Source organism: Apis cerana, linkage group LG1, assembly GCF_029169275.1.
Source record: "Apis cerana isolate GH-2021 linkage group LG1, AcerK_1.0, whole genome shotgun sequence".
Lineage (NCBI taxonomy): Eukaryota > Metazoa > Arthropoda > Insecta > Hymenoptera > Apidae > Apis > Apis cerana.
In genome coordinates, this window is record NC_083852.1 from 12026560 (window position 1) to 12038939 (window position 12380).

General features: G+C 27.5%; 2 protein-coding genes and 1 pseudogene across 2 annotated transcripts; 2 read left to right on the plus strand and 1 right to left on the minus strand.

Moving 5' to 3' along the window:
- Positions 1–295: 295 nt before the first annotated feature.
- Positions 296–1283, plus strand: LOC108001598 (signal peptidase complex subunit 1). The gene is made up of 3 exons (XM_017062660.3): positions 296–455; positions 629–688; positions 775–1283. The coding sequence occupies exons 1-3, from the start codon at positions 411–413 to the stop codon at positions 955–957; spliced, it is 288 nt and encodes a 95-aa protein (XP_016918149.1). The 5' UTR covers positions 296–410; the 3' UTR covers positions 958–1283.
- Positions 1284–7075: 5792 nt separating this feature from the next.
- On the plus strand, positions 7076–9872 carry LOC108001622 (uncharacterized). The gene is made up of 4 exons (XM_017062700.3): positions 7076–7311; positions 8236–8294; positions 8705–8984; positions 9605–9872. Exons 1-3 carry the CDS (start codon positions 7291–7293, stop codon positions 8946–8948), a joined length of 324 nt encoding a protein of 107 aa, XP_016918189.1. The 5' UTR covers positions 7076–7290; the 3' UTR covers positions 8949–8984; positions 9605–9872.
- A 342-nt stretch (positions 9873–10214) lies between these two features.
- LOC108001660 (uncharacterized) lies at positions 10215–11772 on the minus strand (annotated as a pseudogene).
- Positions 11773–12380: the final 608 nt, after the last annotated feature.

Consider the following 12380-nt stretch of genomic DNA (forward strand, 5'->3'; position numbering starts at 1 on the left):
AAAAATATAATATCGAGTCGAATGATATTTCTCAGTAATGATATTTCAAATGATAAATATTTTTGCAATAATATAAATATATTTTAAGATAATATTTTATATTTCACAAGATGAATGAAATAAATAATATTTATAAATGTATATGTTACAAAAATTTTAATTTTTAAATCTAGAATTCATATATATAATTATAATTAATATTTTTAGTTTAAAATAAATTTTTTGTGTTTATTCATAATATCAGAATATATTCTTATCTATTTTTTATTTTTAAATTCATCGTCGTTCGCGCCCCGGTAAAACGTAAGAGCGCCTGCGCAAGTAACGTCACGTTCGCGCTACGTATAATCCACGTCTAAACAAAAGTTTATTTAAGTAAAGTAACCGGCAAGTCAATTTTATTAGTTATAATGAGTTCTTGGATACAATATATTAAATCTATTCCAACGCATATGGTAAGTATATAAATTAATCTCAATATTATTAATAAGAAACTAACCTAACATATTTTGAAAGAACATTTAATTGCTAATAGGTTATGTTTTTTTACTGTAACAGGTGTTTCTATATATTTATACATATATTCGTACGTACAAATATTTTGTAACAAATATATTTTTTTTTGCAGGACTATGATGGTCAAGCTCGATCAGAAAGTTTGTCAAGAGTCATTATAACATTATTTGGAGTGAGATTCTACTTCAAACATATTTATGTTTATTGCACTTTTTTGAAATATCTAATCTAATATTTAATATCTATCTTTGTTTTTAGGTGGTTGGATTAATTTGGGGATATGTTATTCAGCAATTTTCTCAAACAATGTATATATTAGGAGCAGGATTCGTATTGGCAGCTATAATTACAGTACCACCATGGCCTATGTATCGCCGTAAACCTTTAGATTGGCAAAAACCACAATCTGAAGTTACAGTCAAACAGAAAAAGAAGAAATAGTTTTCTATTATTTATAACTGCATTTAACAATAATTTGTTACAAAGTGTTACATAATAATATTTGTTGGTGCGAAACATATACATATTTATATCTTATTATCATTTTTCATGGAAAAACATGTAATATCTATAATTGTATAATTTATGAAAAACAATTGCAATAAGAAATATTATTACTTTTATAGATGTATCACAATTATATATTAATATCCATGAGATTTTAGAAAATATTACAAAATAAATTTTTAATCATTTGATGTTCATGTCAAATTAATATTCGATTTTTGAAAATGAGAATTGAAATAAAATGGTATATATTTACATTACGGAAAGAATCATGTTAACATTTCGTAATCTCAACGCATCGATTTTTTCATTCTATTGCAATACTCTCGTAACATGGCGACGCCCTTGAGACATTTTAGAATCTTGTTTCGAATTCCGCGCAAGCAGAAACGCGGATAGATTTATACATGTCGTGTGATCAGTAAACAATTTCTCCTTTAGAATTGTTACAGCAATCAATGACTAAATATTGCATGCCATTGCAAAACTAGAAATGCGTTTTCTAAATGTACGATGACACATAGACACTGTCGATACCATATAAACATTGACACTTGCTAATTAATAATTAAAGTTTCTATCGATTAGCGATAAGATCTTTAGCACGAACTATGATGTTAATTCTAATTGCAAATGTATACTAACGATACACGAATTGAATGAATGGGAAGCAACGTAAAGGAATTTAAGGATAAAATTTAAGATTCCAAATTTTTAATCTATTTTTTGATTATAAATAAATTATGAAATTTTACGTATCTTTAAATATAATTGATTCTTTAAATTATTTTTTGTAAATACATAATGTAATATCTAAATTTTAATTTTAAAACTAAAATTTATACTCGAAAGCTATAGAATTTACAGCTATGAAAGCTATGAAAGTATACAATTAGATTAATTAATATTATTAGAATATTATATAAAATTATATTATATAACATATGTGCACATTTGTAAACTATTGAAATTATTATTATTATTTTATCATATCGTTACAAAGATCATTTCGTTATTTCTTTAATGTTATGATTAGTTTTTTTTAATTTTAATAACCTAAATAATCTACTTATCTCCTTTTCAAAAAAAAATATTAATGTTTATCTTTTTTTATGTAAAAATAACTTTTTATTTAAAATGAATTATCATTTATACACGACAGAGGTTAGAATTGTAAAATTTTATCTTTAGTATTCACTAATAGCACTTTTATTTTCACTTGAAATATTGATCATTTTAATGATATGTAAATTTTTAAAATTAATATTATTTATATCGATTAATTTAATCACATTAAATTTTATTCACAACAAATATTTGTAATTTTCATCGATAGATTATGTTTGTACTATTGTATTATTTATAACCAATATGTAATTATATTTTATTATCTAAAACCAATGTTCATACTATCAAATTGTATCTTTAGTATGAATAAACATTACAGTTCAACGAACTCATCAATCGAATCACTAACATAAAAATTTGGTTACTCCATATGTACTGTTCCATGACGTAACAATATTCCAATATCGTTGGAAAGTAAAGTTCATTGCGAAACACAAAAATAAATGTATATATCTTGTTGGGATGTATAAAATATCGGATTTCCCTTCCGCCTCGGAACCATGAATTATATAATACGCAATATCCAAAAGGAAGGAGCCTCGTAATAAGGTTGATTCGATCCAAGCCGATTACTTTTAATTCCAATTCCAATAATAATAATTAACAAGCTGTTTATGATTATATCGCATACCACATGCCACGTATTGGATCAGTTCCAACATTTGACTTTCATTGGACACGTTTCTCATTTTCTCTCGTCGCACGCTAACCAAAACATATTTCCCTCAAAATCGACCAGACGACATAACTTTCACGAGACAGAAGAGACGTTTTGAAACGGTGGGGATGATTGCAGCCGATACTTATGTAAATGATCAGACAATCAAAAACACAAAATGTGCAATACACCCGTTACCATTTTCTTTCTTTTGTCTTTCTCCATTCGTACTATAATTCTATTCCTTTCGTCATTGTTCGTCACGTGTCTTATTCTGTTTTTGTCTATGTCATAAAGTATGAAATGTAGTGTTATGCAACAAAGAGGATTTCGTTGCAAATCTGATGTAAATAAACCTTTTTATCGGCACGTGCAATGGGCCAAAACGAGAAATCAAGAAATATTTTAAGAAATGAAAAATTCTTGTGATATACATGTGAATATTATGCAGAAATCTTGGGCTATTTGCTAAACGGAAATATTCTCTCCATATTTAATGAATATAAGGAATATATAATTATAAATTAATAATTATCTTAAAAAAATATTGATTAATATATAAATTTATGTTTTTTTATGATTTTTTTAGAAAAGTTTTTTTTTTAAAATTTCTAATTTTTAATAAATTTTTATATTTTTTATTATCCGTTTTTAATATAAAGTTCTTTCTTTTCTTTTCATTTTTTTTCTCTTTAATGTTTAGTTCTATACAATTATCATATAATATTATTATCATATTTTTATTATAATTATCTGTAAGATATCTTTAAGTGGAAACATTTTTCGAATATTTTTAAACATTTTGTATATAATGTACATATTAAAGATACAGACAAAACTTTCATAAAACAACATAATTTCGCTTCCTTTGTTCCAGATCATTTTTGTACATATACTCAAAATATTCTTGCGCAATCGAGATTACTCTGACTGGACCTTCTTAAAATCACCAGAATCATCTTCCTTCTCATACCTTGCCTCTTAGTTGCATCCAATTCGATATGCCTTGACTACTTGAGGTTACGAAACACTTTCTCCCTGTATGATGGTTATTTTAAGTATGCGGACTGCACCACTTCCTGTAACACTGGCCGACAGTATACGCACGAAAAAAAGAAAGATGTAACTCACATTACACCGGCACGGACTGTGCTCTCTCGATCGTTACCTTGCTCTTAACACTGACTCCTTTCGCAAAATTCACGGAGCCGCCTTGATTGGCTAGAAAGCGTATAGTCAATCGTTCTAACGTATAACACCGGAAATCCAGGCGGAATCTGAACTAAGGAATTACATATTTTCCTATTATTATATTTTTATTCTTTTTTGCATTTTTTACAATAGAATTTTTTTTGAATTGAATGTAATAGACAATAATTGCATTTTTCAAAAGTTTAATATTTGTCAATAAAAATTAAAAGTGAGTATATATTTTGAGAATAAGAAATTCATTTAATAAATCTTGTATTTATCTTATATACATATTAAAATAGATAATGTATTAATGTATTATTTGAAATTGCATACCATAAAAAAATATTTATAAATTTTTTTAAAATGCTATTTTTGATACTCGTTGTAAATATAATCAACGTACGATTATGTTGAATATAATAATGAATGTAATTGAAGATAATTAATGAATTTGTGAAAATCGTGATTTTCCACCAGATTGACGACGATGATTGAATGTTTTGATCAAGTTGACACAAATTTCTTCTTAAACGATTATTAGATATGTAAAAATTTTATTGAAAATACGTATCTCATTAAATGAAATTACAGAGAAACTAGATTAGTGAAATTAGAATGTCACGACCAATTTTGTGTATTTACAGGAAGTTACATTTAATTGCCATATATGCGTTTTACACTCAATTAACGTGACGAATTAAGAAAAAAAAAAAAAAAAGAATCCATGATTTTATGGATCACATTTCACATTGGAAAAATAGGAAAGAATTTTCTAATGCCACGTTTAAATTCATTTATCGTTATTAGATATCGACTCGAGAACGGGAAAAGATAAATCGAATTATCGACCGGAAGAGGAAAGTTTCGCAATTTTACAACGAGAGAAACGAAATAAAGTCTACAATTTTCTTTGCGATTACACGTTAGACGTTGTTTACAAAAGGATGGAAGACAATTTGATGACAATGCGTTATTAAACGTTTATTATAATATTTCCCTCGTTCCACTTTGAACGAGTTCCAATCGACTGACGTTGGACAAGATTCGTGACACAATAATTAACGAACAATAAGCAAATGTACAATTTTTCTTGCTACGTTGATATTAAAATGATTAAATTCGTCAAAATGAATTTCGTATTTTTCGTTTTATAATTATTGAAAACAATCGAAAATGTTTTTGACAAGATTAATTATTGTAATTTATCGAGATTGAAACGTGATCTTATATAATATATTCTTATTTATCTCAATGATTTCACTTTAATTACAATCATTTATGTGTAAAATAAATATTTAGATATTACATATCGGTTGTTCTAATGTTAAGGTCGTCATAGTTATATCATTCATTTTACGAACTCTTGCACGAACGCTTGCATAGTATTAATGGAATAAATGAAATTATTTTTACAGATATTTTGACAGATTATACGTAATTATACGAATTTCTTTTAATGATAAGATATGTTAATAAGGAGTATAGAAAGTGTTTAAATGTTGCTTAATAATTGGGAGCTAATGGAAGATATGTTAGATAGATGTTCAATGGAAAGAAACAAAAAAGTGAAAGAGATCTGATTTGTATAAGAAATTTTTCGATCAATTTATTAACCTTTTATATAGATTCATCTACTAATTTATTTTCGACGTGAATGAAAGCATGCAGATTTCTCTATATGAATTATTAATTTCATCCGAAACAAATAATTTTTTATCAAATTATGTTATTTAATCTTATCTATGACTTTTTTTAAATTAAAAATCATTTTTATTATTTTTCCTCTGAATATAAATCAATACAATTTCTAAAATATGCAGTATCTGTTTAATTGATTTTGTTCGTTTATTTATTTAGATTAACATACGATAAAAGATATATTAATTCGTACATCTTTTGAGTGAAAACGATCACGTAATGAAAAATTCTATCCGTGTCTTCAATCTGTTACGTGGCACAGAATGATATATCTTCCAAGATCGACTGTAAAAGCAAAATTTACAGGCAACGTTTATGCAACATTTACTTATCTGTGGCATTAAGAACTCGATTTATGCGAATCTTACGAAAGAATTTGTTGCGTTTTCTAAAATTCGATATTAAACTATCATTTCAGTCAATTCTTTCATAAGAATAATGTTCTATTAGAATAATCTTTTCAAAGACACAAGTTAATTTTCTAAAATTGGAATATCGTATAAGGATAAATATTTAAAATGTTTTGGCGATTTAATTTCTTATTAAATTATAAAGTTGTTAAATTATGTGGTATATATAATAACCAATAATTTAATTAAATTATTAATATTCTACGAGTATTATATATGAATCATTGACTATTTATTGCAATATCACGAATTTTGTTACAAATGTTTGTTTAAAAATTCCTCGTGAATACAACTATTCAATTTTTTAAATCTTCTTTTTGGAATTTTTTATCAATTTCAATAATATAAAATCATCCAAAAATTTTCGCACACTGCCATATAATGATATAACACGAGACACTTAATATTCACTCGTAAATACGTTCAAATCTTATCAAGAAGAAAATCATCAGAAACTTCTTTTCATTATCCTTCTCGTCAAATATTTTTTATTCTCATGTAAAAACTTTCACAAATTTTCGCACACCCCGGCCCAATTTAGACTTATCACGCATTATGACGTATTTTTTAAAGAAAAATTCAAGATCGATCGATGTTTTCCACCGCGATGGTTCATCCATAATTCAAAAAAAAGCGCGGGAAACTCGCACACTCGTTTTCCACGATTATCCACGTAACGATCCAACGGGCTCGCGAGCTGCCTGTTCGACAGAATAATTATCGCAATTATGGAGGGGCTTTTGCCATTTCTGGCCCTCCAAAGCGCGTTATATCGAGCGGAGAGCCGAACACGTGGCGCGCGTGTTGCGCAGTACGCAGGGGAACGGACGTAACCAGAGAGTTGGACGCTTCCTAGCTTTTACGTAATCGCAAAGTTGAGCGACTTTACCTCTCCCACCCCATAGCTTTCCATCGGGTGGTTTTGGCCACCTCGGTTCGTCCTTTATAAGCACATATCCCTGCCTGTTCAAAGCCAGAAACGTATCGACGTCGGTAAACCATTGATCGCGTGTGATCTACGCAGGATCTACGAGCTTTTTTCTCGCTTAACTCGATTATTTTATTTCAGTCTCGATATTATTCCTTCTCTTTTTCTCGCTCGTATACGTGTATTGGTTTCCCGGACTTTCGAGCCGAGTAAAGGAGAATAAATCGTTAATCGCCGAGAGAGAGATCAAAATGCGCTTCCAGGCTATCGTTGTGAGTAGATCTCGTTATGGAACGCTTTGTGATTCTTCAGAAATATTATTCTTGTGGGTTGAAGGGTATGGTGAATATTGACGATGTGACGAAAATTTAAAATTAGAAGATTGTATAGAGTATTTTTGGTTATTATTCTTTCCCGTTTATTCGAATTATGACGATATTTAAATGATACTATGAATTTCGAGATTAGAGATGTTCTATTTTCTGTTTTTTTCTTTTATAATGTCGTTCTTTGATGTAATGTAATATTTTAGTACACTATTTTTACTAATATTACCACGATATAATTGTGCTTTTTATACTACACTTTTATAAGTAAATATATTTTTATATGTTATTAATATATTCACTATATGCAATAGTATGCAATAATTATTTTTGTTTATTAAATGTATTTCGATACAAAAATTTTATTATAGAACAGTCTTTTATATAATATCTCGATTTCTAATATGACATGTTACGTATTTATAAAATAAAAATCTTTCTGGTACGTGGATTGCAATCTGTTTAAGATTTCGTAAAGAGTGAAATTCTTAATTGATGAATCACTCAATTAATTATGATCGATTCTATATTTTTAAAAATCTCTTAATCCTAAGATGCAGTCAGATTTCAATGATCACGATGAAAATATAATTATTATTTTTAAAAAACTCAACAAATTGATAATAATTTATTTTTTTTACTTCTTATTTCTACAAATACTTTTAACGGCCTAATATCAACTTCATTTGATCGAAATTAAAAGCGAAGACACACTTTCACCCTGTTGAAACGTGATTGCGCGAAACACGTAGGACAAGCAGTGAAACTTTGAAAAAAAAAAAAAAAGTAAGGTCTCGCATATAAATGATACGCGATGCGGTGCACTTTTATACCATATGAACGAATCACAAATTCACATTCGTGTTGCAGCTAATCGTGTTCGGAATACTGGCCGTGGCCTTGTCTTCGCCAGTTCCTGGATACCATGGGTGAGCTACTGAAACTTGTTGACATTTCGTGCAATTTCACTCATTATTACCTTCAAATGGAATGGAATGATATGGAATAATATAGTATAATTTTGAATAAAAATTTATTGCAATAAATATAATTTTATTTTATGAATTTAATATCTTTAAAAATGAATATCTGGAAACACAGAATATTGTTTCTTTTTCCCCTAAAAACTTATTTTGTCAATAACTAAAATTTTAATAAATTCAACTTACAGTATACATATTTAACTATCATCTTTTTGAAAAAAATTAAATATTTCTTCAATTAAAATGAGTTCAAGCATAAATACAATTGGATCGTTATCGATTGAATTAATTTATAATCAGCGCGAAGTATTAAAAGTAGGAAAAGAGAAAACCTAACCTAATTCGTCCAATTTCAGTTCGCACCACGTTCGTATCCACGTGCCTTATCACGTGCACACGGTTCATCATCATCACGTGAAGAAGGTAGCGGTACCCGTAGTGGAGAAGGTGCCAGTCCCTGTTCCGGTTCCCATCCACCACGTGGAAAAGGTGGCTGTTCCAGTCCCGGTACACCACGTCGAGAAGGTGCACGTTCCTGTTCCGGTTGTCGAGAAGGTTCCTGTACCTATCCCCGTTCACGAGGAAAAGAAATGGTGGTAATTGGCTCGCATTTTTCTTCGACTCCTTACAATTTAGGTAAGTGAAAAAAAATTGTTCCTAAGTATGCGGATACATTTGAAAGTAAGTTTTTTTGGGGATTTCCCCCTTTTTTTTTATTTTTGACTGGTTAAAAAGAAAAATTAATTCTTTTTTCATAAATAGATATTGTTGTGTTGAGAGTGACTATTCGAAAACTTTTACTTTTGACGTAGTTTAATAAAGAATCATCTTTGAGAGTAATTCTCGAAATTTTAAAAAAGAAATTTTTTATTTTTCTATAAACTTATTTTCCATTATTTTTATTTTTAATAGTTACTTTTGACATAGTATATACTGTCGAGAGGATAGTAATAAAGATAATCTTTAATAGATATTATCGAACTGGTGAGAGCTTTATTCTGAAATAAATTCGAATCCTTATATTAGTGAATTCTTATATTAATAATAAAATATAAATAATTGAAATTTTCGTTAGAGTAACATTTAAGACAAATATTTAAATGAATATATTATTATTTTTCTTTCTTTCTTTTTTTTTTTCTAATATTATCAATAGCTTGAAATCGTGAATCAATCTTGGAAAAATTAATTATATTTTTACATAAATTGAAAATATATTTAAAAAATTCGTAAAATTAATACACACTTTTTTACAGGTTGTAAAATGAAGGCGTTCGGGTTACTGAAATTTTATTAAACCATACTTGATTTTGCTCAACCAAATCTTCCCTGGGAATATTTTAAAGTATACTTGAGAAGGGAATAGTACAAAATAACTCGAACTGCGTTTTTTTTTAGTCGTTTAAGCTTGTAATATAGAACAAATATCACTTAGTATGCACATGTGTGTACTTTGATCAACAATATTTGTACATACTGTATTATGATACTTTATTTTTTTATATAATACACGTGTTTGGCAAACATCATGTATCTTTCTTCAAATACCCAAAATTTCATCTTTATCAATTTTCAATTCGTAAGAAAATGAATAAATTGAATTTTTATCCTGAAAATATGATTAATGAATATTTCAGATTTTTCTAAACCAAGTACTTATTATTTACAAATTCCGTATTCGTTATTATTTATTTCCATATTTTATAAATAATAATTGAATATAATTGTACTATCTGAAATATATTGCTATTGTTAGGAGAACAATAATTTTTCTAATGTCGAATTCTGTTTCTAAGAACGAGAATAATTCAAAATCAGAGATGAAAAAATAAGAAATCCATGTTCGAAAAAAATTAATCAACTGTATATTAGGCGAAATAATATTTTATTGATATAACATAACTTGTAACAACAATTAATAACAATTATAATACAATAACAACGATATTAACAATATTAAAGTTAAAAGTAGCCTTACAAAATGTTTCACCATTCTTCTATGTGCTGATGGCCACCATCATCTTCGTCGTGAGATTTTATGTGGATTTTCTTCACGTGCGTATGGTGATGTTTGTGAATTAATTCTGGCACGTGAATGATGAAATGCGTGCTGTGTAGAAGATGAAACGTTATGGTCGTGCGTAAAATATAATTTTTAGATTATTTTTGATCGTGCGAATAATTACTGTTCGTGATGACCACCGCCTGGAGAAGGCATCGAAGCTGCAAGAACGATCGAAACGACGAGGACGAAGAGGAAACCCTGAAAAATAAATGTAAGAAGTAAGAGTCATGTTTAAAAAAATAATATAATTAATTGTATCTCGATCGTGCAAAAATTTAATTTTTATAGTTATCTAAATTGTTAAATACAAATAATTAAAAAAAATTTATTTTTCTAGCTACAACTTGTTATGTACAATTATAATGGTTATTATAAAATTATCCTTGACTATTTAAATTATAGCCAAGGATAATTTATTATTGATTGAGATTGTTTGTCATTAAATATCCAACAAATAATTATAAATATATAGATATGTAAAATATATATGTTATCTTTATTCGTATTAATCGTGTTATATTAAGAGTTCTAGTGAAAGCATATGATCGTGTAACTAATAGGCAAGTGAAATTATCAAGTTGTCACGACATATTTTTTATTATTTCCAAATTTACTATTTAGCAATTTTTTATTGCTACTATAAAAGATGAATTATGATACATTTACAACATTAGGGTAGCATAAATATCCAATATTTTAATAAATTAATAAAAAAAAGATCAGTTGGAGCAACTAATAAATCCATAAAAATATTTAAAATTAGAATAAAATTTAGAATAAAAAATTAATGTTATCAAATAGACAAACAAAATTGCGAAAAATTTTTAATCATCATGGTTTGCGAATTTTTAATTTTAAAACAAGATGAAAAAATTTTTCAACTTGTTTCCTTAAATAATACCACGTTATTTTTTAAAAATTATCTTTAAGGTATAAAAAGAATATTGTTAAAAATTATTCTACTATTATGTCTTATATTTTAAATATAAAAATATTTCTAATATTAAACAATTAAAAAAAAAACACTACACCATCAAAGATACTTTTTCAAAATTCACTCTCGTATCACGGATTTTGAGGAAGCACATATTTTTCTCTCAAGATAAAGATCAATGCCAACGTGATTAACACCCACTTGCGCTCGAAGTTTAGCCATTGTCTAGTCGTGGTCTGTTTGAAAATCGAGTATGCTCGAAGACTGCTGACTTCTGATACTAGAGGCTCGAATCCTGGCAAGCTTTATAAACGGAAACATAATCAGTGAACGGTACAGGAACGAGCAAAATAGTTCCTATATGCACCCCACCCAACCCTGTGTTCACTCTCACCTGAGATTATACTATGAAATTTCACATTCATTCCATCATTGTCGTAGACATCAAGTTATCTCCCGTGTGAAAGGGATCGAGCGATGAGTGTAATAATCCATATTTCGAGAAAAGGTATCCAGCTATTTTCATTTAATGAGAAACAAGATTGAATATTACTGAGATATACTCTTCAATTGATTTGTCAAATAAGATTTTTGTATCGCTCTTCGTTTGTTGTTATTTTACCTTAAATTAATATTTAAATAATGATTTAATATTTGTTACTTTATTTGATATTTATATAGATAATTCTTATTTGATTTTATTATTAAAATATAAAGATGTTTTTCCTGTGTGATGAATCGTTTCTTTTTTTTTAAATGTGGAATTTCTATTTTTAAAAGTCATTTCTCTTTTATTTCTAATGCATATCTTGATCTGAGAATTAAAAATGTGTTTTTTATTTTTTAACGAAGAATTTTATCATTTTTCATTTCCTATTATTGTTTGAAATTTTTTAAATAAGATTTTAAAATTTATTTGCAAATATTTTCACTTATTTTCAAGTAAATTTATTTTTTAGAGTTTATTATTTAGAGTGATTATTTGTTTTATTCATTTTAAAAAGAAAGTATCCAATCTTGATAAAAAGCAATT

What these genes read in the sequence shown, in the direction of transcription:
- LOC108001622 (XM_017062700.3), top strand. Translation starts at nt 7,291, where the DNA reads ATGCGCTTCCAGGCTATCGTT. An exon ending in TGCGCTTCCAGGCTATCGTT is followed by an intron (nt 7,312 to 8,235) that starts GTGAGTAGATCT and finishes TTCGTGTTGCAG; the next exon opens with CTAATCGTGTTCGGAATACT. An exon ending in CCAGTTCCTGGATACCATGG is followed by an intron (nt 8,295 to 8,704) that starts GTGAGCTACTGA and finishes GTCCAATTTCAG; the next exon opens with TTCGCACCACGTTCGTATCC.
- LOC108001598 (XM_017062660.3), top strand. Translation starts at nt 411, where the DNA reads ATGAGTTCTTGGATACAATATATTAAATCTATTCCAACGCATATG. An exon ending in AATCTATTCCAACGCATATG is followed by an intron (nt 456 to 628) that starts GTAAGTATATAA and finishes TTTTTTTTGCAG; the next exon opens with GACTATGATGGTCAAGCTCG. An exon ending in TCATTATAACATTATTTGGA is followed by an intron (nt 689 to 774) that starts GTGAGATTCTAC and finishes CTTTGTTTTTAG; the next exon opens with GTGGTTGGATTAATTTGGGG.